The 25,202-nt window shown below is 47.6% G+C and overlaps 1 protein-coding gene across 1 annotated transcript; it reads right to left on the bottom strand.

The window, feature by feature from the left end:
* Nucleotides 1-4,763: 4,763 nt before the first annotated feature.
* Nucleotides 4,764-10,735, bottom strand: MYCN (MYCN proto-oncogene, bHLH transcription factor). Its single transcript, XM_070799112.1, has 3 exons — nucleotides 10,491-10,735; nucleotides 8,349-9,252; nucleotides 4,764-6,259 (listed from the first exon to the last, which is right to left on the bottom strand). The coding sequence occupies exons 1-3, from the start codon at nucleotides 10,644-10,646 to the stop codon at nucleotides 5,655-5,657; spliced, it is 1,665 nt and encodes a 554-aa protein (XP_070655213.1). The 5' UTR covers nucleotides 10,647-10,735; the 3' UTR covers nucleotides 4,764-5,654.
* Nucleotides 10,736-25,202: the final 14,467 nt, after the last annotated feature.

Genomic DNA, 25,202 nt, shown 5'->3' on the forward strand with positions numbered 1-25,202 from the left:
CTGCAAAGTTCTTGTTAAGTGCAGGCTTGTGAATTTGTTCTACCAGCAAAGGTTTTTTTTTTTTTAAAGATTCTTTTCCCTAGTAACATACTAGGGAAATGGAGAAAGGAAGGTTTCTGTTAACAAGAAATCAGATTATTGAATAGATGTACATCGTTCCCAGCATGCACCAGGCACTATTCCACGTGCCATGCGTTAGCTAATTTCTGAAATCCCCCAGAAGCCCAGGCGAAGTACATGGTGCCTTCAACCCTAAAGTGCCTGTGGGGAAACGACACAGCCCAGTGCTCTTCTGTGGGAGTCGGATTCAAACCGTACGCTTTAACTCTAGAGCACACTCAACTACGGCTTTCTCCTGCTTCCCTTTGGGGTTGGAAAGAAGACGTTATTGGGGCAACGTTGCAGACATCCAGAGGAAGATGCAGAAGGAAGAGCCTTGAACTGGGAAGACTGAGGGCACAACTGTGCCCCAGGGTGCTCTCGGCTGACCCTGCCCCTCAGCTCCACGGAAACTTCCAGATCACTCTACTCTAAACTGCAACTCTCTTCCCTCCTGCTGTGGCACCTTAGAATTCCTCCATCCTGTTCTACTTTCACAGCATTCACCACCTTATTCAATGCTATTTAATTTAGTTGATTATTTTCTTTCTTTTTTACTGTTGTCACTCTCTCCGAGAATATAAGCTCCCTAAATCATGGATTTGGGGGAATTTTGTCTCTTGTTCACTGATGTCTTCCAAGCTCCTGGATCTGTGCTTGGTGGGTGTGAAGTAAATGTTTGCTATGAAAGAGAGAAGGAACAGAAGGAAGAGGGGAGGATGGGAAGGAGAGAAATGAAGAAAGGAAAAAGAAAAGTGAGCGGACCATCTACTACTTTCTCATCCAGTTTTCCACCTCTGAAATGGGACACCGAGCTTAATGGCTGCTAGTGTTAGTCACTCAGTCGTCTCTGACTTTGTGACCCCATGGACTGTAGCCCACCAGGTTCCTCTGTCCATGGAATTCTCCAGGCAAGAATCCTGGAGTGGGATGCCATTTCCTTCTCCAGGGGATCTTCCCAACCCAGGGATCAAACCTGGGCCTCCTGAACTGCAGGCAGATTCTTTACCATCTGAGCCACCAGGTAAGCTGCTTCCAAATGTAATAACCTCTGATTCTAAAGACAATCCAAACCCAACCCAAATTAGGATTTTCGAAAGACAGCCATTATGGGGATGAAAGAGTCAAACCCAGAAGACCCAGTTGCCAACACAGGTATAGAATGAATTGGCCAGCACTCCTGGAGAATTGTGAGACTCGGGTATAAAAACTTGGGTGATCTCTCAGATGCTACACAGAGGTGGGAAGACTGGAACCACTGTCACTACAGCACAGGGGACCTGTGGCCTCAGATGAGTGTAAAGACTTCTTAGGCCCACGGTAGACCAGCAAACCAGCTCCCTCCAATAGCAAGCTCCATACCGGGAGCCTGGAGGAAGCTGATTCAGCCACGGGACCCCTCACAGACTTTGGATCAACCAAAGTTGGTGATATACTTCCCACCAAGGACTTGATTCCAGACTGTGGGCTCCCTGAAGACTGGCCTCCCGTGTGTGCTCTATTTTCACTTCCAGCAGTCAGTTTCCAAGGTTAACTGATGCCCAGTGGATCTGCTTCCCTGACAGGAGTTAGCCCAAGAGCTTGCGAACCCAGTTGGCAGGAGGCACTCCATAACGGTTCTCACTGCGTTCCTTCATCTGCTGCCTACTCAGCCATCAGCCCTTCTACCAGCTTCTGCCAAGGCCCTGTCATCTGCCAGCCACCTGGCCAGGGCTGAAGAATCAGAGGTGGACAGAATGCTGTACTTGCTTTAAGGGAGGTAGCTCAGCTGGTAAAGAATCCGCCTGCAATGTAGGAGACCTTGGTTCGATCCCTGGGTTGGGAAGATCCCCTGGAGAAGGGATTGGCCACCCACTCCAGTATTCTGGCCTGGAGAATTCCATGGACTGTATAGACCATGGGGTCACAAAGAGTTGGACACAACTAAGCAACTTTCACTTAATGGTCAAGGAGTTCCGGGAGGGTGATGAAGATAGCTCTTCTCTCTTCAGAGGTAATGAGGGATTAGGAGCTGAACACCCACCCCCACCCTCCACCTTGGATATGAGAAATGCTCCCTGAAGGAGGTGATGTTGCATTTGCCATTCAAGGTTGAAAAATATTTCAATAAACGGAAACTGGGTAACCCAAGAGGAAGGAATATAGTGGGACAAGTCGGAGGTGAGAGACCGTGAGCGTGTGGTTGGAAGGAGTGGTGTCTGTGGAGGAGGGGTGATGGAGCTGGTGTCCAGGGTGGAAGCAGCCTCGCGAGCTGGGCTGAAGATTTGGATTCAGTCAGAGATCCCCAACCTCCAGGCCTTGGACTGGTACCTCCTGCCAGATCAGGGGCAGCATTAGATTAGAAATAAAATGCACAATAAATGTAATGCACTTGAATCATCCTGAAACCATCCCTCCCAATTGTCTTCCATGAAATCCATCCCTGGTGCCAAAAAAGGTTGGGAACCACTGCTGGAAGTGGTGGGGAAGCATTGGAAGTTTTTGTGCAGGGTGAGCTAGCTAGGACTAATATGGAAACACTCTGTAGATGGATCGGTGAACCAGGAGGTAAGGAAGCCACCATATGAGTGTGGGGAAAGCCAACAGCATGGAAGAACATGGGGTTGATTATCAGAAAACTCCAGTCCCAGGTGATGCCACTAATTTGACGTGGGGTCCTATAAGCCCATTCCATAAAATGAAGTAATGCAACGAGATGACCTCCACAATCCCTCCAAGTCCTATGATTTATTGATCTAACCAGTAGAGTGGTTTCTCAGTCTCAAAACTGCTCTTGGAATGCAGAGGGTCTCTCATGTTATTGAAAGGAGTGGTTCAATTCTTCTGTGACTACAGCAATTACTTTTTAGATAATTGCAGAGCTAAATTGGGTGGCACTTTCCCAGTGGCAAATAAGAGGTATTTTATTGTAGTTTTAATGTTTTAATACATATTTTTGATCCACCTAAAGCAAAAAGTTCTCTTTAAGGTAGCATAGAGAACATTATTAAAAAGGTTGTTAAACTAACAATGAAAAACAGATCATAAACATTTAGAAGAGAGAATGGGCACTAAGTGTGTAAAATTTGAAATGGAATTTGGCTCTGAGATTCCCAGCAGCCAGAGCAAAAATGAAGCCTGGTAGAAATGCCAATCTAGGGCCTCATTCATCTCAATGGTTTAACCTCCGCCAGGGCTGTAGTTCCAGTCATCTGAAACACTTCTGTAGCACCTTATGGAATCGCAACAAACAGAAATTGGGATGACTGAGTTGAGTTTTAAGAATCTGAGGTCTCTTGGCTCATGGGTACAGACAAAATACAGACTGCAGGGAGATTTGGGGCCAGTAAAATGCAAATAGATGGGAAGTCTTTTTGAATGACAATTCAGAAAGGACTTTCAAAGGGTGTTACTTTCTAGTGTGGGGATGGGGGCAAGGAGGGAGATTAAGGAGTAAAAAGATTTCAACATGGTCTGACCATTGGCAATACCACTAGCCTCTTAGGAAATGTGGCTGAAAAGCTGGTGGGGGCCGGGGAGGACCTCAAATTCTAAACTGCCCTGAACTATGTAACATGGCCAAAGCAGCTGGAGACCCACATGGCCCAGGCAAGCAAAGCTCTTTCTCATTCCTGGACCTGTTTTCTTCTGAGCAGAGGTCTTTTCAGTACAAAGCTCCTATCTGAGATGAATGAAACCTTAGAGAAATGGCCTTGAATACCACCATCACCTAAGAGAAATATTTGTAGGCTCTATTCTGAGAAGCTGAACACCTCCTCAATAAGGATATCACCTCCCATGAGGGAAACTGTGAAATTGCCCCCTAGCTTCATTGTTATCCCCGTTCCCCAGACTCCAGAACCTGCAAAGGTTAATGCTGCTTCCATAGGCTAGTCCAAACTAACAGGAGTGTCAAGCAGACAGAGCTACACTCATACCCCAGTGCCTCTCCTGAAGGGATGGGGCACTTGATTGGGGCCACACAGTTGTCACACCACACATCAGTTAGCTTTTTGAGGGGAGGGACCAACTCCATCCTTATTTGGCTACAATGCCTTAGCTTAGTAAATTCTGACCAGAGCTTTCTTCTTGGAGACCAACTACATATACTTTATGCCAAAATATAATGCCATCAGCTAACAGAACAAAGGTTACCAACACCAAACACAACCAATTTGCAGAACTCGGGGCCTTAATTTTACTTCTCATTCTAAAGAATCTGATGTCCCAGCTGTTTAGTTAAAAGGACCCTGATGCTGGGAAAGATTGAAGGCAAAAGGAGAAGAGGACGGCAGAGGATGAGATGGTTAAATAGCACCACTGACTCAATGGATATGAATTTGAGCAAACTCCAGGAGACAGTGAGGGACAGGGAAGCCTGGTGTGCTGTAGTCCATGGGGTCGCAGAGTCAGATATGACCTAGTGACTAAACAACACAGGAAAATGTTTTTAAACTATACGATGCTATTGGTAGCACATATAATCACTAATAACATATCGATATTGTATAATTTGGGAGAAAGCTCATAACCTTCCTAAGCTCAGTATCCTCCCCACCAAGGGGGCACAATGGCAATTTATCTGTGGAAAACCAAGTTCCCTCTCTAGATTATGTGCTCTTTACAATCACTGCCTAAGAGCTAAGAGTTTAACCATTGCTACTAAGGAAAAAAAAAATGTTGCATCATTTAATTGCTATTTATTTTCATAAACATGAGGTATTTCAAAGTGCTATAAGATGCAGCACTAAATATATACATTTTGAAGAAATTAAAACACAGAACTTTGCATTTACCCAGTTCTATGCACCAAACATGAACAAATACATTAACAGGAAGAAACAGGCTAGGAAAAAGGCATATATATATAGTAAATTTCTTTACAAAAGTTTCTTAGTTCAAAAAGTGATAAAGTAATATCTACTCAAAACTTTCACAACTCATTTTCATACGAAAATATAAGTATCAAATTTAGTTATGTATCAGCATCATACTAAAGTATACAGGCAGTTTAAGAATTAGTACAGTACATAACAGAGATTAACAATATATTTGTATACAAAACATGCTCCTCAAACATTGAGGTATTACAGTACTTAGGTGTGAACTTCCAGTCTAATACTGGCCGCAAAAGCCACCTCTCATTACCCAGGATGTATACAAAAAGGCAGGTGTGTCCATGGTATTTACAGAAATGTTCCCCAGGGGTATCAGTGGCAAACCCCCACGTGGCATCGGCTGGAACTTAAGCACCATTTGAAAAAGAAGGAATGACTTTCTGTCTGGAAACTTGGAACAAACAAGGTGACTTCAACAGCCCCAGAAGGCTCCCAACGGTCACAGGCTTCAACCGCTGTCTCAGAAGTGACGCACAGGAAAGCCGCCAGGGTCACCAGCATCCCACCAATGCAGGTCCTGGTAGGACCCCTCGTGTCCTGCTCCCCACCCCAGATCCGAACTCGACGGGGGACCGATTTGAAAGTAAACCAACATTCTTAATGTCAACACAAGGTTTGTTTAAAAAAAAAAAATCAAAATGTGCAAAGTGGCAGTGACTGTCCAGTTCTGAGATGCATTCAGCAAGTCCGAGCGTGTTCAATTTTCTTTAGCAACTGCTGCTGTCTGGCCTGCAGCTTCTCCTTCTCCAGCAGAAGCTGGTGCTCCTCGGCCTGGAGGGAGTGGACGTACTCGGTGGCCTTTTTCAAAATGACCACTTTGGCGGCCTTCTCGTTCTTCACCAGCTCTGGCACGTGGTCCCTGAGCGTGAGAAAGCTGGAGCGCAGGTCATTGCGGCGCTGGCGCTCCAGGATGTTGTGGTTCCGACGGCGCTCGCTGTCCTCCGAGTCAGAGTTGCGGGGGCTCAAGCTCTTAGCCTTGGGCGGGGGGACACTCTTGAGGGGCCGTGGGGAGGCTTCGCTCTTGATCTTCTTCTGGGGGGGTGCCTCCTCGCTCTCCACGTAGGGTGATGGGGCGGCATAGTTGTGCTGCTGGTGGATGGGGACGCAACGTTTGAGGATCAGCTCCCCTGACGCAGCCCTCCCGGGGCCCAGGGCTGCGCTCTTGGGACGAACGGTGATGGTGAAGGTGGTGACAGCCTTGCTGCTGGAGGACGACCGCCGCTTCTCCACGGTCACCACATCGATCTCCTCCTCTTCGTCTTCCTCCTCCTCGTCTTCATCATCTTTGAGAACAAGATGAGAGTTATTCTCAAGGTAAGACACATAGGAATGAAATATACACAGTCTCACAAGGTAGGCCTGGCACGTGGTCTGTTATTACTGATCCATCAGCATTAGTCTCTGAACAGAGATGTATATACTTTTCCCCTCCCCATCCTCAATTCAAGCTTGAGTGGGTGGCAGAAACTAAAAGAACCTTGGCTTTGGAGTCAAGACAGAATCCTGGCTTCATCACAGTTTTCCCAGCAATGAAATGGGGAATGACACCATAGATTGAGTTGAAGGGATAATATATAGACAGAAGCTCAATAAACAGTAAGCTTTCATCATCGTCGCTAGTCTGTCCCGTAGACTTATTTATATTTCCATCTCCATACTTAACTGACACTTCTCATTTTAGGAGCCTCAGCTAGCCACTACTTACACATGATGGAGTTTGATTTTTAAGTCAAATAAACTTAAAGAACAATTTAATTAACTAAGGAAGAAAAATACCTTGTCTTCCATGAACATGAGTTCTATACAGTAAGCAGTTTTTCAACTAACAAAGATTAGACCTTAACTGCAAAGTTGTAATCCATTGGAGCTCTAAACCCAAATAGCGGGGCACCTCTTTTCAGTCACCACCAAACAACACCCACAAGAACATGAAGCATCGTGTGTCCATTTTCATTTACCACCCCCCCCCCCTTTTCATTTACTACCAGGCTTGGATAGAAAATTATTGTTTAAAATGCAAGCATGAAAATCAAAACACATCTTCGGCTTGATCTGAAGGGGACCGGAAAGCTGAACAATTGTGGGATTTGTTCTAAAGCCGAAATGTGAGGCTGTTCCAGTCTGTGGGTCCCTTTAAGCCAATGTTTTGGTTTTCTGCCAAGAAGACAGCTGTTGGAAGGAAGTGCTTCCTCACCGAAAGCTGTCAAGGCACAGACATTAAAGGGGCAGACCCGTTCAAACTGGAGGCTTATCACCAAGTTTCCTTCCAGGAGCCTGGGACCAATCTGTCCTCAGCCCCAAAGGAAATTTAGGCTTTTTATGCATCTGTATTCTGAAAACACTGGATTTCAAAGGTCCAAGGCTCCCAGCTCCAGGGACAAGAGCTATTCCAGTATTTGGGTAGAGTGCTTCACTTCCAGGCAAAATCTTGGTTTTAACCCTACCCTTCAGTTTCAGCAGCAGGCACACAATAGAACTAATCAATGAGTGCTCCAGGGTGTGTGCATTCCTTGACAGCCGGCTAAGCGCCCGCCCTCACCTTTGAAGGGCACTGGGTTACAGAAAACAACTCGGATCTGAAATTAGTCCTAGAATTTTGGCTAGAAGACAAAACTCGGCCGGTTTTCACTGCACACTGTAAAGAGGCAGCCCCTTGAGAATGCACACAACCGCTGTGGTACTTGCCGCCAGCTGCTCAATGAAGGGGCGGGGGGGGTGGCCCCACCACCACCCCCAGCCTTTCCGATCCTCGCCCGCCCGCTGGCCAGCATATCGCCGCCTGCTGGCGACCAACCAGAAGCAAATAGCCCACCACCCAGACAGAGCGAAGGTACGGAGGTTTGAAAAAATAAAAAATAAAATCGGTACTCGCTATTTGTGCAATGCCCCTTAACTTCCTGCACCCTTAATAGGATTTTGCACAGGCTTGCCCTTTATGGAGGGTCTCTCCACCCCTGACCTGTGTCTGTCCTTTTTCACCCCTTGGGCTAACAGGTTTCTGTCCAAGCAATGCACCCTGCGGCCCCCTGAACCCCAACTCGGCTTTAACCACTCAACTTTTCCTAATTTTCCCCCCACCCTCGGAGGGAACGCTGCCAAGAGAGATGCGGGACAGGGTGGGGGCCAGTGATGGAATCAGGCTCCCGGAGGGAGCTGAAGGAACTTCAGTTAAGGAGAGGCTGGAGAACACAGCTTTCACTCACCCTCTCCTCCAAACCCTGGGGATGGGCCTGGGAAAAACCTAACCTCTCAGCCATCAGTACTGTCTCCAAAATACCCTCTCCCAAAGCCAGAACTCGTGAACCACAAACGGGGGGGCCACCCCAGCCCCAGCGCCCCAAGGAGGCAGCCGGACCCTGGCTCCCGCTTTACCTGAGTCGCTCAGGGTGTCCTCTCCGGAGGTGCTGAGGGCCTTGTGGTCACTGGCGCTGGCCAGGCGGCCGCCGGTGCGCGGAAGGGCGACTACCGGGGCGGCCGCCGGGGCTGCACTGCCGGCCCCCGAAGCGACCGCGGCGCCTGCCGCCGGGGCATTGGCTGGGGAGGCGGGCACGGGCGCGGGCTCGCGCTTGTTCACCGGGAACGGGAAGACCACGGCGGGATCCACGCACTCGGCGGCCGGGTGGGCGAGCTCGGCGGGTAGGGCGGCCCCGGGGCGGCCCGGCCCGGCTGCCGCGGCTCCGTGGCCGCGGCCCGGGGGGCTGGGGGCGCCCGGGGCCGGGGCTGCGGGCCCCGCGGCGGGCGGCCGGCCGTGCTGCAGCTTCTCGCTCACCGCGCGCTCCAGCTTCTCGCGGGCCGAGAAGCCGCTCCACATGCAGTCCTGGAGGATGACCGGGTTGGGGGTGAGACCGCCCAGACCCCCCAGGCCGAACGCGTCCTCCTCGGCCGGGTTGCCCCACAGATCGGCCTCGGGCAGCAGCATCTCGGTGGCCCAGTTCGGGGGCTCGGGGCTGTGCTCCGGGAAGGCACGGCTGGGCGACAGCGGGGGCGTGGGCAAAAGCTCAAACTTCTTCCAGATGTCCTCCCCCGGGGGGGTCGAGTCGGGGCCGCCGAAGTAGAAGTCATCTTCGTCCGGGTAGAAGCAGGGCTGCAGCGAGTCAAACTCGAGGTCTGGGTTCTTGCAGATCATGCCCGGCATGGTGGACGCGGTGCAGCTCGGCATCGGCTCGCCTCCTGGCCCCCGAATGAGGGCTTCTTTCCGCTCCGCTCTTTTTAGTTCGGGGGGTGCTTCCTTCCCGTGGGGGGCGTGGAGGGCGGGGGCCCGCGCCAACCTCCAACACTGCAACCGGCAGACACACCAGGAGAGGGTTGGCAAGCGGAGCCGGATGCGGGGTTGGGGGAGTGTGCGGGGGGGGGGACGACAGGCAGCGGTCACCCCCTCTTCCTCGGTTCCTCAGTCTCCCCTCCAAGCCCCCCACTCCGCCCAGCGCTCCCGAAGGTGGAGGAAGTTGTGTCTCTCGCTCTCTCCCTCCCTCCTTTTGTGTACAAGCTGTCTACGACAGGGGTGGGAGGGGGCATGCAGATGCGGGGGGTGGTGGCCTGGCTCTGCAACTTTGGAAACTGCCATTTCATTCACACCAGGCACTGCCTGGGGGAAGGGGCTGTTCAAGGCTGCAGAGTTCTAGCTCCCACCAGCTCGCAGACAGCCCCGGTGGCACCTAAGTAGGGCCAGCTGCTCAGAGGAAGCCCAGGCCTCCAACCCAGCAACTGGGTATAGGATTTAAGAGTACCCTCAATTCCTCCTTTGTAAAATTGCCACCTCCGGACCGCAAGCAATAGCGGGGGAAGCCGGGGGGGGGGGGGGGGGGGCGGGGGCGGGAATTCAGGCAACTTTGCAAATGGAAAAAATCCTTTCTTTAGACCGAGCCCAACAACAGGCACCCCAATCCTGAATCCCTTCCCCCCCCCCCCAAATTTGATGAGACGCCCCCAGCAGTCACTGGCTGCAGGCAGAGTACTGCCAATAGCTGATTCTGAACGTCTCTAACCCCACCCCCGCTGCTCCAAACCCCCAAGTACGCCCTCTTCCTGAGAGAGGCTGAACCCCAGTTCCTGGGAACGGTTCAGGGGCACCAGCGCGGAGAGGGTCTCGCGGAGAGCCGCTGTCTCCTCCGAGCTGGAGCAGCCGTGACCCAGATTACCACCGCATCGGCCTCGCCCTGCTGAACCCTTTTCGTCTTCCTCTGGGGGCACCATTTGGAGACGAACCCAGTTTCGGGGTGGGGACGCACCGGCTCCCCATCAGCTCAGATGCAGACAAACGTTCTAGAGAAGGGTGAATTTCCTTTCGATGAAGCCATTACACCCCCCTGGCAAGGGCAGTAGAGGGATCAGGGCGGGTCTCTCCAGTCCCGGAGCCTTCGGGAGTGGAACTGGCTTTTCAGGGAAAACCCCGAGATGGTTTTGTTTCGGAAGCAGTCCCCCGGGCATATTCGGGCCCCCGGTGCGTCAGCCGCGATCCCCGTCCAGGGCTTGCCTTCCCGCCGCGCTCGCCGCTCCCGGGGCGCCTGTCCTTACCTCCCGCCGACTGCCGGGGATCCGGAGGCGATTCTGTGCGGGGGTCCCCGGGTGGCCAGGGGCGGGGGGTGGTCCTCGGGTGGCTGCAGTCCGTGCGCGCTTGCGCCTGGCTAGAGCGAGCTCGGCTCCAACCCAGTTCCCAGGAGCCCCCCGCATCCACCCAGCGCGTCCAGACAGATGACTGTCACTGGCTGCGCTTTGAAGCTCGGGGGATATTATTAACTGAAAAATCTGACACACCCGGGGGGTGGGGAGAGAAGGGGGCTGCGGCACAGACAAGGGGGAGGGAGAAAGGCAGAGGAGAGCGGCTTTACCCCGCCCTCTTGATTTCCATAAAAATCAGGGGAGGCGCCAAGGCTTTCGCGCCAAAAGCCACTTGCTTTTCTTCTTTGCAGAACGGAGGCTGCAAAGCTGGGAAGCCCGGGGCGTGCTCCTCCCGCCCTTTTAGACCCCCGGGCTTGCACCGGGTGCACTCTGCGGACCAGCTGCGAATCGAGCCGTGCAATGCCGCACCCAACCCGCGGGGCTGGCCATTGCTCGGCATTTAAAAAAAGAAAAAAAATTTTTCCGGAGGGCTCCGGGGGTGTTGGTTGAGGTTGCGGGGTTGGGGCGGGAGGTGGTCGGGGACAGTTCAGAGGCTCCTAACCCATCCCCCGCTTCGACGGCGCGTGTGTGCAGCTGAGCTCGAGGCCAACGTCCAGCCGGGCAGTAGGGGGGAGGGGGGAGGGCGGGGAAGTGGGTGGTTGCTCGTGGGTGATCTCGGAAGGGAGGCGGGAGCCAGGGTGCAAAGTGGGAGGGAAAGGACGCGCCCATTTAGGAACGAGACCGCCGGAGGTTTTTCTAGTTTTAAATTGAAAGGAGAGGGGCGCCCCCTTGTTTGAAAATAAATAAATAAATAACTGCGGGCGACGAGGGTGGCGCAGCGGTGGTTTCTTCGGCCGAAGGCGACACCTCGCGGAGACCGCGCAGAAAGCGGAGCTGCTGGGCCTGGTCTCGGGGTGGGGCGGGGAGGGGCTCGGAGCAGGGCCACCGGCGCCCTCCCGCCGCCCTGTCAACATATCCCCACCACCGAGGATGGCGGCTTGGGCCCGCTTCCGCAGGGAATGGGCGAGAGGCTCCCCAAAACGTCCCCACGGGCTCCCGAGTTAGCCTTTCAAAAACCAGGGATTGCCCGAATTCTGGGGAGGCGGATGAGGTTCACATAGGAGTTGTGGTCCACAACTCCGGCAGCCCAAACCCCGGTTCGGAAATCTTGGCTCCCGGTTGTCGGAGGCAAAAGGGTAAGTGGCTGCTGCCACTACTCAAGACTCTGTGCCTTGATGTCTTCAATTGCCAAATGGAGTTAGTAATGGTGCTTACCTCACAGGGCTGTTATTGAGAAATAGTTTTGAAAGCACTGAGAACGGTGCCCATCAGCAGAGGGTGAGTGTTGAGTGTCAGCTATTGTTAGTTACCAGACCCTGATAGATTCTTCCTGGGAAACAAACACCCTCACCTCTGCTCTCCCAACCCACCACCACTATGAAATCTTCAGTTGGCTCTGATTAAGCTTTCCTGCAGATATGTTGGGATGCAGGGTTGACAGGGTTAAAGATTCTAGTACCCACATTCCCCAGAACAACCCAGTCTCCCAGGCAGCCCCTTTAATAATCAAATGCACAACAAAGTGGGATTTCCCCAGGAAGAATTCCTCTTGGAATGATTTGGGGCAGGGAAACCTGCCCTCCTCCAACCCCCGCCCTGCCCCCCGGGTTGGGGATGGGGGTGAGAAATCTTCTCCACCTTTTTCCCAAACTGGAAATGCCAATCATCCTCTCCATTCATCTCCACATTCAAACTAGTTGTGGGTGAGGATGCGGAGGGGCAGGAGGCAGCCTGTAAAATGCTCACCTATTAGCATTTGTGAAGACTCCCCAGTCCTTACCCTGGATACCTACATAATTCAAGGGGAGGGGGCAGGTTCCTCGAGTCCTAGGAAGTGACCCATGAATGAGGATGAGCTGCCCTTCCAAACACTTTCATTATTATTATTTCCTTCCCATATGTAAAGCTCTAAACTCTTGCAAAAACCTTTTATACCCCCTACTTCTGCTTTTCCCTAACTCCCTAATCTAAACCAAGCCCTCCTGCAGTTTTCTCCTCAAGCATCCCAGATTTTCCTTCAAAACACTTGCCTTCATTTGTAATGATGTCTGCCTGGGAGAATTTGTCTAAGGCCAGCTTCCCCTGAGACAAGGAGAGGAAACTGGCTCTGTCCTCCTCACCCTACTTGTGTCTGTCTTGCTCCAGGGGGCATCCACCACACAAAGCAGATACCTATCCGTACTCTACTACAGTATAGTATTGTTCAAGGCAGAGGTCCCCAAATGAGTCCTTCTGAAGCAGCCAACTTTTTGGAGAGAGTTTCTGTTTGTCAGCAACAGAGGGTAAGAGGAATGATGACCACACCATCAAGGCAGCAGCCCCAGGAAGGGATCTCAGAATTGCCTGACCCACCTTTTTACCGACACGGTAGGGGAAGTATCAACAGATCAGGTTGGTCCCTGTCGCTACAGAGCCCTACCTTGTCCTCTCTCACCCAACCTGTACCCTTCACCACAGCATTTGTCCTTTGTCAAGGGACAAAGTGCAGCAGAAAATGAGAAGACAAGAGACCCGGTTACTCTGTGTGCCTCCAAGCAAATTGTGTATTCTTCCTGGACCTCAATCTCTAATCTCATCCTCTTAATGCTAACCAATAATTACTGACAAGTCTGAATTTGAAGTTTAACAGAGTGATAAAGTTTTACAAGTATTTATTGGTACTTTCATTTGCAAATGGAAAGATAAAAGACTTTGTCCGTGGAGAAATCTTGCTACTGCTGGTTCCTCGTCTGCTTGTAGGGAAACCTTCAAATTCTTCTTTGAAAGGTTGAAACTCTCTCAGACTATGTGGACACACATGAAATAAATCTTCAGAGGACTTGGAAGACACGTTCAACCAGCATCCACTCAGAACAGAGATGAGTGAAGGCACAGACTCAATGAGCTCATCACAGGCTGAGGGAGACACATCTAAAATGGACCAACAGACAGGATGGAGTTGTCCACAGGATTCGGTTTATAAATAAGGAGATTTTTGAGGGAGAACAATGTTTTCGTCTACAAATCCCTTCTTTAAAAAACAGAGCTAAATCACGCACACACACGCACATTCAGAAGAGTCCAACCCATGACTGGCTAGGCGATCAAAAACCTCTAGATGTTTTTCCTAGATTGTGAGTTAAAGATCTGGATCCAGCTTCAGGGACCTCAGTTTCTCCTAGGAAACTTAATGGGTCCTTTCCTGCCCACTTCACCCCTCCACCACCAAAGTGTACATTTTTGCCGATTAAATACTTTTAAAATTCCTGACTCTTCATTTAGAATAAAGCTAGCTGCCTGACTTACCCAGTTACTAATGAATTAATTAAGCAACTTAATGAATGAATGAAACTTAAATTGAAGTTTTAAATTGGAAAAAGTAAGATAATAAAGTTAAAGGAAATATAGAGTGGCATTCTAAAACAGATAGCCCAGAAACACAAGACGGAAAATTTGAACATATTTGACAGCAATGAAAATTTTCAGTTATACTGAAAACACATCCAAAGTCAAAAGACAATGGTGTGATAGAAAAATATTTGCCTCATCTATAAGAGACAAAGAGTATATCCTATGTCTACAAAGAGCTCTTTCTTACACATCAAATAGAAAAACAACCCCATAGAAACATGGGTCCAGGATAAGAGTAGATAATTTACTGAGTAGGAAATGCAAATTGTTCATAAACATATGAAAAGATGCTCAGCTTCACTAGTAGTCAAGGAAATGCAAATTAAATCTCAAGGAGATTAACATTTTTTGGTCTAGCAGATTGGCCCAAGTATTGGCAAGGCTGGGGAGAGGGGGTAGGGACCCTCCTTACACTGTTGGCATTCCAGCCCGAAGAATAAAGGCAATCCCAGTCTTCCAAATACACCCTATTGTTACAAGAAATAATAAAATAAATATGTCAAAATGCATAAACAAGAAGCTGTGTTACAGTCTTGTCCTCAGTAGCAAAAATACAGTTAATAATCTAAATCCATTCCATAGGAACATGGTTGCATCTTCTATAATACACGTAAGCAGTGGAATAATGTGCAGCCTCTGAAAATAATGTGTTAGATCTACAGGTACTGACTTGGAGGTATCTATGAGTATAAAGGAAAATAAACTAGGTCTTGGGCAGCAGTCTGCCACTTTGGATATCTGTGCATTTAGACATGTCTGCATAAACCCAGCAACAAATTGGATGTAACATGCAACAACTGGTTAATAGTGGTTTACTTTGAGGAAAGGAATCAGATGCAGGGAGAAGATTTCCTCTTCATGCAATATTTTTGAAGCAGTGGAATAATTTTTTGTTTTGGTTAATTTTCAAAACAATGCTTTTATTACTTCCCAGGAAAGTTCGTCATTAAGCTGACCAGTTGGGGCAAGTAAAAGATCCTTTGGTGAAGGCTAATATGATCCCCAACATTCTCTTTTGTCTCCCAGGCTAGTTGGCATTCTTTCAAACCAAACTAGTGCTAAACTGAGTCAGCTGAGAGTGGGTTCAAAGAAATAAAATGGCACTGGCTTAATTAGGATTAGAAGCAAGCCAAACAAAGCCATTTGAGTATATGATGTTGGATGTGCCCAAGACTAGACATATATATATTTACTTCTAAGGATGCAGGAAAATTTAAAATACAATATTGAGAGAGTTTTGGGGGTGAGAAGTTTTACTGGTAATGGCACAATAATAAATAAAACAAAAATTATCTTCATTGAATGCCAGTAATTTAGTTACAGATTTAGCAAATCAGAAGTATCCAACAGGCTCTGTACTCCCCTCAAAGACAGATTTCGCATCCTTTGGGGCAGCTCAGAGATCTCCCTTCCACTAGGAAGCCTTCTTTCAGGCTTAGTATGTTACAGAGACCTGGGGAAATCATGAAGATGGGATGAGTAAAAATGGCTTGCAAACTCCGAAGAGCTCAGGGATGGTAGTTGCCATAGAGCTGGAATTCCTGTTTACCTGTTTTCAGTTCAGTTCAGTTCAGTCGCTCAGTTGTGTCCGACTCTTTGCAACCCCGTGAATCACAGCACGCCAGGCCTCCCTGTCCATCACCAACTCCCGGAGTTCACTCAGACTCACATCCATCAAGTCAGTGATGCCATCCAGCCATCTCATCCTCTGTCGTCCCCTTCTCCTCCTGCCCCCAATCCCTCCCAGCATCAGAGTCTTTCCAGTGAGTCAACTCTTCGCATGAGGTGGCCAAAGTACTGGAGTTTCAGCTTTACCTGTTTTACTTGATGCTAAAAAACGAGATGGGAAAACTGTCCAGGGAGACAGGCAAGTGGCTCAGGGCCAGGCTCAGAGGGGTTGGGGAGGCAAAGAAGCTTCCACTCTGTAGACTATACAAACTTGATTTATCAGCATCAGAGCTTTTGCACGGAGGGGAATCCAGTCTCAGTGTGAACCCATAAGAACTACAAGAAATTCTGACTCCAGATCTGGTCTTCAAGTCTGTTTGCCACCACCCCTTAGAAACAGTAGCACTTCCTATGTCCAATCTTTTTTTCCTGGGGCTACTTTTCAATGTCACTGATTTAGTTTGGTGGGGTGTGTCCAGATTTCCTCAGCTGAAGTTTTCAGACCTCTTGCGATGGTTACATAACTGATGGCTGATTTGCCCATTCATTGATTCTTGTTACTCTCAGTTTCCTAGGATGCTGGAGAAATTCCCTAAAGCCCATGCATGCATGAGTGCTAAGTTGCTTCACTCATGTCCAACTCTTTGCGACCCCATGAACAGTAACCCACCAGGCTCCTCTGTCCATGGGATTCTCCAGGCAAGAATACTGGACTGGGTTGCTATGCCCTTCTCCAGGGGATCTTCCCAATCCAGGGATCGAACCCATATCTCAACGTCTCCTGTTGGCAGGTTCTTTACCATTAGCACCACCTGGGAAACTCTATAGCCCAGATCTGCCTGGAGGCAGGATAGGGTGAGGGGTTTCCTTGTATGTAAACAGTGATGAGTGACAGGTCCCACTGCTACTTCTGGCCTAGAAAGTCTTTTTCTTTTTTGCTTCAAATTCTCAAAAATCAGCTGGAGACTCTCTAAGAAGGAATGCTGATCTTCTTAGCCCCAGCCCCACTCTTCCCTCCGAAACTCTGTTCATTGTTGATTGCCAGCTAGCATAAGCCAGCTGTGTTCTTTATCAAGTTCTTGTGTAGGCGTGGCTCTTCTAACAAGATGGCCAGTTCCGGGGTAGAAGAAGCCTTCCCCACAACAGGCCAACTGGGCTCTGCTGGATGAGCCAATCCAGACAGCCACTCCCAGACTTAATTTCAAGTCTTTAAATTAAATTAGCATTCCGTGAGGATCAAGTTACTTTGCCATTACTTTGCCAACAAAGGTCCGTCTAGTCCAAGGCTATGGTTTTTCCAGTAGTCATGTATGGATGTGAGAGTTGGACTATAAAGAAAGCTGAGCGCTGAAGAATTGATGCTTTTGAACTGTGGTGTTGGAGAAGACTCTTGAGAGTCCCTTGGACTGCAAGAAGATCCAACCAGTCCATCCTAAGGGAAATCAGTCCTTAATAATCATTGGAAGGACTGATGTTGAAGCTGAAACTCCAATACTTTGACCACCTGATGCGAAGAGCTGACTCATTTGAAAAGACCCTGATGCTGGGAAAGATTGAAGGCAACGACAAGGGGACAACAGAGGATGAGATGGCTGGATGGCATCACCGACTCAATGGACATGAATTTGAGTAGGCTCTGGGAGCTGGTGATGAACAGGGAGGCCTGGTGTGCTGCAGTCCATGGAGTCGCAAAGAGTTGTACACGACTGAGCGACTGAACTGAACTGAGGATTAAGTGGTAGTGGTAGTGGTGGGTGGGTGGGGGGGAAGTCCCTAAAGTGCCTGATTCATAATGGATTAGTTCAGTTCAGTCACTCAGTTCTGTCCGACTCTTGGTGCCCATGAATCACAGCACACCGGGCCTCCCTGTCCATAACCAACTCCCGGAGTTCACTCAAACTCATGTCCATCGAATTGGTGATGCCAGCCAGCCATCTCATCCTCTGTTGTCCCCTTCTCTTCCTGCCCCCAATCCCTCCCAGCATCACGGTCTTTTCCAATGAGTCAACTCTTCACATGAGGTGGCCAAAGTACTGGAGTTTCAGCTTCAGCATCAGCCCTTCCAATGAACACCCAGGACTGATCTCCTTTAGGATGGACTGGTTGGATCTCCTTACAGTTCAAGGGACTCTCAAGAGTCTTCTCCAACACCACAGTTCAAAAGCATCAATTCTTGGGTGCTCAGCTTTCTTCACAGTCCAACTCTCACATCCATATATGACCACTGGAAAAACCATAGCCTTAACTAGATGGACCTTTGTTGGCAAAGTACTATCTCTGCTTTTCAATATGCTATCTAGGTTGGTCATAACTTTCCTTCCAAGGAGTAAGCGTCTTTTAATTTCATGGCTGCAATCACCATCTGCAGTGATTTTGGAGACCAAAAAAATAAAGTCTGACACTGTTTGCACTGTTTCCCCATCTATCTGCCATGAAGTGATGGGACCAGATGCCATGATCTTAGTTTTCTGAATGTTGAACTTTAAGCCAACTTTTTCACTCTCCTCTTTCACTTTCATCAAGAGGCTCTTTAGTTCCTCTTCACTTTCTGCCATAAGGGTGGTGTCATCTGCATATCTGAGGTTATTGATATTTCTCCCGGCAATCTTGATTCCAGCTTGTGCTTCTTCCAGCCCAGTGTTTCTCATGATGTACTCTGCATGTAAGTTAAATAAGCAGGGTGACAATATACAGCCTTGATGTACTCTTTTTCCTATTTGGAACCAGTCTTTTGTTCCATGTCCAGTTCTAACTGTTGCTTCCTGACCTGCATACAGACTTCTCAAGAGGCAGGTCAGGTGGTCTGGTATTCCCATCTGTTTCAGAATTGTCCACAGATAATTGTGATCCACACAGTCAAAGGCTTTGGCATAGTCAATAAAGCAGAAATTGATGTTTTTTCGGAACTCTCTTGCTTTTTCGATGATCCAGCGAATGTTTGCAATTTGATCTCTGGTTCCTCTGCCTTTTCTAAAACCAGCTTGAACATCTGGAAGTTCATGGTTCACATATTGCTGAAGCCTGGCTTGGAGAATTTTGAGCATTACTTTACTAGCGTGTGAGATGAGTGCAATTGTGCAGTAGTTTGAGCATTCTTTGGCATTGCCTTTCTTTGGGATTGGAATGAAAACTGACCTTTTCCAGTCCTGTGGCCATTACTGAGTTTTCCAATTTGTTGGCATATTGAGTGCAGCACTTTCACAGCATCATCTTTCAGCATTTGAAAGAGCTCACCTGGAATTCCATCACCTCCACTAGCTTTGTTTGTAGTGATGCTTTTTAAGGCCCACTTGACTTCACATTCCAGGATGTCTGGCTCTAGATGAGTGATCACACCATCGTGATTATCTGGTATGTATGACTTGGTACTCTCTTGTCCTGGCTCCAACCTGCCTATAGGAGCTCAACACATCTGACATCAACAAATTATAGCATTGGGTTCCAGGATGAGCCTTCTGAAGTTGGTGGTAGTTTAGTCACTAAGTAGTGTCTGACTCCTGCAACTTCATGGACTATAGCATGCCAGGCTCCTCTGTCCATGGGATTTTCCAGGCAAGGATGCAGAGTGGGTTGCCATTTCCTTCTCCAGGGGATCTTCCTGAACCAGGGATTGAACCCAGGTCTCCTGCACTGTAGGCAGATTCTTTACCAACTGAGCTATCATTTTCTGGGTGGGTGTAGTTAATAATCTTGTCTCCTTCTCCTCTAATAATCTCTTTCCCTTGTTAGGGGATCCCTGGTGTCTCAGTTCCCTGGGTGGCTTCCCCTCCCTCTTAGCTTGTCCATAACCCAAGCAACTTTGGCCTTGGAAGAAGATCATGCACAATCAAGGTAGTGTAAGATAATAAGAGTGAAAACAGAAGACCATGGGGAGAGGATTGGTGTCCTTCAGGATTGGAGGTGGTGGTTTAGTCCCTAACTTGTGTCCAGCTCTCTGTGGTCCCATGGACTGTAGCCCACCAGGGTTCTCTGTCTATGGGATTCTCCAGGAAAGACTACTGGAGTGGGTTTTCATTTCCTTCTCCAGGGGATCTTCCCAATCTGGGGGGTCAACCATCATCTCCTGCATTATAGTCAGTCTCCTGCACTGTAGGCAGATTCTTTACCAAATGTGCCATCAGGGAAGCCCTAAGTCGTGAATTAATTGTTGAAGCATATTACACTGGTCATTTAACTTCCTTTGGCCTCAGTTTCTTTGGTTCACTAAATGGAATAATGAACTCTGCTCCTGCTTCTATTCCACAAGGTGGAAATAGTATCCATGAAGCAGGGGGTTTAGATTCAGAAATTAAGTTTAATGTCCTCATACTATGTCGTTTCATATCTGAGACAAGTTCACTTCCAGAGCGTCGGTTTTCTTATCTGCAAATAGGGATAATAATATCCTTTTTACTGCAAGGGAACAGATAGGAGATTTGGAATTGAAATAAGTCCATACCTTACATTATATGATGAACTCCTAGAAAATGTGAAGGTGAAATTGTGCCAGAAAAAATGGTAAAACCTCTCCACGAGAATAGTAGAGATTCTCTGTGAAGTTATTAAAACAGAGCTGTTTGGGATGGGCACTTTGGAATAATCTTACAATAATGGTCAGATTTCCTGGTAAGTGGTACCAAGTCCAAAAACCTGTCAAAGGGACAGATGGCATTCTTAGCACAAAAGAGGAAACCAATTAGAAGTTAAAATACAGAAAATGGGAACTTGTAAATGCTAACAAATTGTTTCAGCATGGAAGACTGCTCTATATTCCCTGACACTTGCTGCAGAGGGTTTCCGTCTGGCTCATCGGTGCTCACGGGACATTGGCTGTTAGAGTCTAAAGAAACCTACCAAATCCTTTTTTCTAACCTCCTTGATTTCAAAGCTAACCCGAATTGTCGGGCAGATGCTGACAATTGCACTTTGTCACTTACACAGTAACAGATTGTTTCTTTGCAGCTCAGAAATGAGCAATAAACACTAGGCTTTAAGAATCAATTTCCAAAAACTGTACTTGCATTCATTCAGTCTATCAGCAAATACATACATATAACTTCTGCTCTCAAGGTATATACAAACCAGTGGGGAGGACAGACAAAGATCCAGAGAGTCCAGTTAAACTTATTTCATGTTGTAATATATTGTACACACAGAAGATCCTTCACCTCCATCTGGGGGAGGGGGCCATGAATTCACAGACTGGGAAACATTTAAGCTACAGGATGAGATACTGGAGTTTGCCCACAATATTAGAGTAGATGAATTATATTAGGACGGATGAGGTTATGCAGTAGCAACAAACAAACCCTAAATCTCAGTGGCTTAATATAACAAAGGCTTCTGGGGTTTTGGTTTTCTCTCTTTACATAGCATCCTTATTAGAGAAGCAGACCCTCATGAAAAGAAAAAGAAGGCATGAAACAGATGAGTGCAGCTGTTCTACCCTTTGTTAAAACCTCTGATTGGATTAAGGTGACTCCCCATTCAGACAAAATGGTTTGGGAAAAAGAAACTAAAACATGGCTGTCCCCCAAAGATGCTACATAGGTTGAAGATACTGAAGTAAATCTAGAAAGAGAGATGTCCTGAAGAGAACTGTGTCCTTGGCTACAGCTCTTAGGAGTCAGATCACACAAGGGTGAAAACCCAGGCCTGCCTCCCAGCCCATACTCTTTTTGATCCTCTGAACCACCTGCCATGGCCTGTAACCTGTACCGTTTAGCACTACATAACCTCCTTAAGGGCTGGGGTGGAGGGCAGGGCACATTTATTAGAACTTTTTAATTTTTCATGAGGCATAGTTTTACCTGGCACAAAGGAAGTGCTCAATAAATGTTAGTGGAATGAGTGAATGAATTTCTCTGTTCTCCTGAAACGAGACTGTGCTCTCTATATGTGCAGAATGCCAGGACCAGCACCCCATAGAAGAGTGAGACTACAGACCTGTGGTTTCCAAATCTGGTTTTAGCATCAAAACTATTTAGTCAGTCAGTCAGTCAGTTAGTTAATTATGACTGTGCCTTGCAACATGCAGGATTTTAGTTCTCCAACCAGGATCGAACCCCCACCCTCTGCAGTGGAAGCTCAGAGTCTTAACCAGTGAACCACCTTAACCAATTTGGCTGTGGTTAAAGACCAATTTGGATCTTTCTTGTTGCATGGCCTTTCTCTAGTTGCATCAACCTGGGGCTACTCTGTGGTTGCTGTGTGATGGCTTCTTTTGTTGCAGAGCATGAACTCCAGACATGCAGGCTTCAGGAGTTGTGGTTCCCAGGCTGTAAAGCACAGTTGCAACAGCTGTGGCATATGGACTTGGGCTTAGTTCCTCTGTGGCATGTGGGATCTTCTCAGGTCAGGGAAGAACTTGTGATGAGTTCTCCTACATGAACTAGTGCTTCGTGTTTTGGCAGGTGGATTCTTTACTACTGAACCACCAAGGAAGTCCCCAAAACTATTTTTAAACAATTATTTTAAAAAATCAAATAACTTTTACACTAAGCCCAGATTTTTTTTGAAAATGAGACATAAATGGAATATGTCTGATTGATATGAAAATAGGGGACCCTGAACCCCACTTTCTCATTTCTGTTTTGGCCCTCTCCAAAGAACCTCTGGGCATCTTTAAGATTTTCAAACTCAGATTGAAAGTCAAGCATTTAGATAAATCAAAACTCACAAATAAGAAACCCTGGTACTCTCTCACCAAACCAGAAGAAGTTTCTGGCTTTCATCTCCTCCTGCTGTTGAAACTTGCAGTTATCTCCATTCTCCTGTGATGGGTTTAGAGGTAATGCATTTAGTTTTGTGAGGAAGGAATGAACTGTTCAGATATGAGTGTGAGGTGGGCAGTTCTCATGAGTGGAGGGCTGAGAGAAGCCACTGGCTCTAGGACACTCACAAAGGCTCACCCTGCAGGTTCCAGGGCTGGGACTCCTGCAGAGAACAGATTAAGTTAAGCAAGGCTCCCAGTGCTTCCTGAAGATGGGAACCCAAGCATGTGTCACCTTTTCTGCTGAGTCTGCTTAGGCTCCCAAGGAAGATTGTCTTTCTCTCTATCTGATGCTCATTTCTCACACTCCAAGGTTTTGGGAAGGTTGGGGAGAAGGAAAAACGGGCTTTGCCAGTTTGCTCCTCCTGTTTGGCTCACTGAAGACCCCCTACCCATCATACGGCCAGACAAGAGCCATAATCCCCTCTGTGAGTGGCCCAGAGAAAACCCGGGTCTTCTAGTCTCATCGCTGCTAATCAGAGCCAAGGAGAGCCAGACCCTAGGACATGGATGCTGTCCTAGAGCCAAGTGTGCCTGTTTTCTTCCCACAGCAGCTGGCCTAACTTCCACTGAGAAGACAGGGCTACACAGCCTGGCAAACTTTCCAAGCATCATCACTGAGTGCCAGATGGGGTCTCTGGTTCTCTTTGTCCTCATTCTGCTCCATTAAAACCCAAAGTCAATCTTAGATAATTCCAGGCTCTTCATTCACCTTTGAAAACAAGAGGTTGAATACAGGAGATTTTCACTGATTGAACCTGGGAGCGAATAAGGTCCCTTCTCCACCCTCACGGAGGCCCCAAGGACCCCAACTCCAAGCCAAGAAGAGCTCCTCTAGTCCAAGCCACTCCTCAGGCAGCTGGAGTGACAGCATCCTGAGAGGAATGAGCACACCTAGGTTGGGACTGAAGCCAGGATGCCAGCCCAGTGCAGGCTCCACTGTCCTGCATTCGGTGATTTTCAACAAGGGGCAAGCACTTCAGAGGTGCTCACCAAACACTGTGAACCGTTTGCAACTATGTTTAGACAAAAAAGAACCCAGCCCTTAAGCCAGAGGTCCCAAAACAGCATTCCACCGAAATTGAGGAAGTAGCCTCAGTTCTGCATGATCCATGAGGTCAGATACCAAGGGGTGCTCCTTTGTAGGTTCATCTGCTAGCTGAGGACCTTGATAAGTCAGCTCAGGGAGAAGTAGGTTTGTTAAGCAGTCCAGCACAACCCCTTTCCTTGCTCCCAACTTCTGGTCTCCCAGCTGCATGGACACTTCTTTGAACCTCAGTCTTCTCAGGCTTAAAATGGGGGTAATTAATCCCTCCATCCTTGCAGGATCGCTGTCATTGCCAACTGTGACATAAATGACAAAGCGCCACGTAACTGTAGAGATGATCAACAATATTACAAAAATAATCCCCACTCATTCAGAATTCCCTAATTATCTAGATTATTTCCCCACTTGCTGTCTGAATTTCTGCCATATTTTCAAGATGAAATAGTCGGATATTAACCTGAGTTTTTTCTGCTTTCATCCAACTCTTTAGAATCATGGACTCAAAACATCACATTTCACTGGCATTATTTCTAATGAAACCCTTCATTAAAAACCCATCAGAGTAATATATGGCTAAGAATAATGTATAACTTCTTTTCAAACCCATCAGAACCATACATGGCTCTAGTGATAGATGAAAAAGCAAGTTGTACAACAACATACAGCATGACTTCATTTTTGAAGGAAAAACATCATATGTTCTTATTCATGCATATTTGAAAGGTTGTATATCAAATTGTTTCATGGAATTGTTGGGGGTGGGATTTAAGGATTGAGGAGGTGGATGGTAAAGGAATTTTTATTTATTTATCTGCTTGAATTTTTAAAAGAAGTTGTCCGTATTTTATTTTATTTGTTTTTAATATTTATTTACAGATTATTTATTTATTTGGCTGCATTGGGTCTTAGTTGCAGCACATGGGAACTTTGTTGCAGCCTGTGGGATTCTCTCTAGCACATTTGTTTATAAAGTTGCCTCTCTATAGGTTCCCTGATGCAGTCTTCAAGATTGCACTAAAAGTCATGAACAGAAGTATTAAATTTGTAATCAATATACACTTATACATACAATTTGATTTTCAGTTCAGTTCACTCAGTCGTGTCCGACTCTTTGCGACCCCATGGACTGCAGCATACCAGGCTTCCCTGTCCATCAACAACTCCCAGAGAGCTTGCTCAAACTCATGTCCATCGAGTCGGTGATGCCATCCAACCATCTCATCCTCTGTCGTCCCCTTCTCCTCCTGCCTTCAATCTTTCCCAGCATTAGGATCTTTTCAAATGAGTCAATTCTTCACATTAGGTAGCCAAAGTATTGGAGTTTCAGCTTCAACATCAGTCCTTCCAATGAATATTCAGGACTGATTTCCTTTAGGATTGACTGGTTGGATCTCCTTGCTGTCCAAGAGACTCTCAAGAGCCTTCTCCAACACCCAGTTCAAAAGCATCAGTTCTTCGGCGCTCAACTTTCTTTATAGTCCAACTCTCACATCCATATATGACTACTGGAAAAACCATAACTTTGACTAGACAGACCTTTGTTTGGTCAATTTGATTTTAACATACTCAATATAGCATGTTATCTCTCTTCTTCCTGTGCTGACCCCCATCACCCTCAAGTGATGATGGCCTAGGTAGATCTTAGGGTGCACTGTCCTTTATGTAAATGACATCTGAATGAAACTGCAGCAACTTATAAATCTGTTCAGAA

This window comes from Bos indicus, chromosome 11, assembly GCF_029378745.1.
Source record: "Bos indicus isolate NIAB-ARS_2022 breed Sahiwal x Tharparkar chromosome 11, NIAB-ARS_B.indTharparkar_mat_pri_1.0, whole genome shotgun sequence".
NCBI classification, from domain to species: domain Eukaryota; kingdom Metazoa; phylum Chordata; class Mammalia; order Artiodactyla; family Bovidae; genus Bos; species Bos indicus.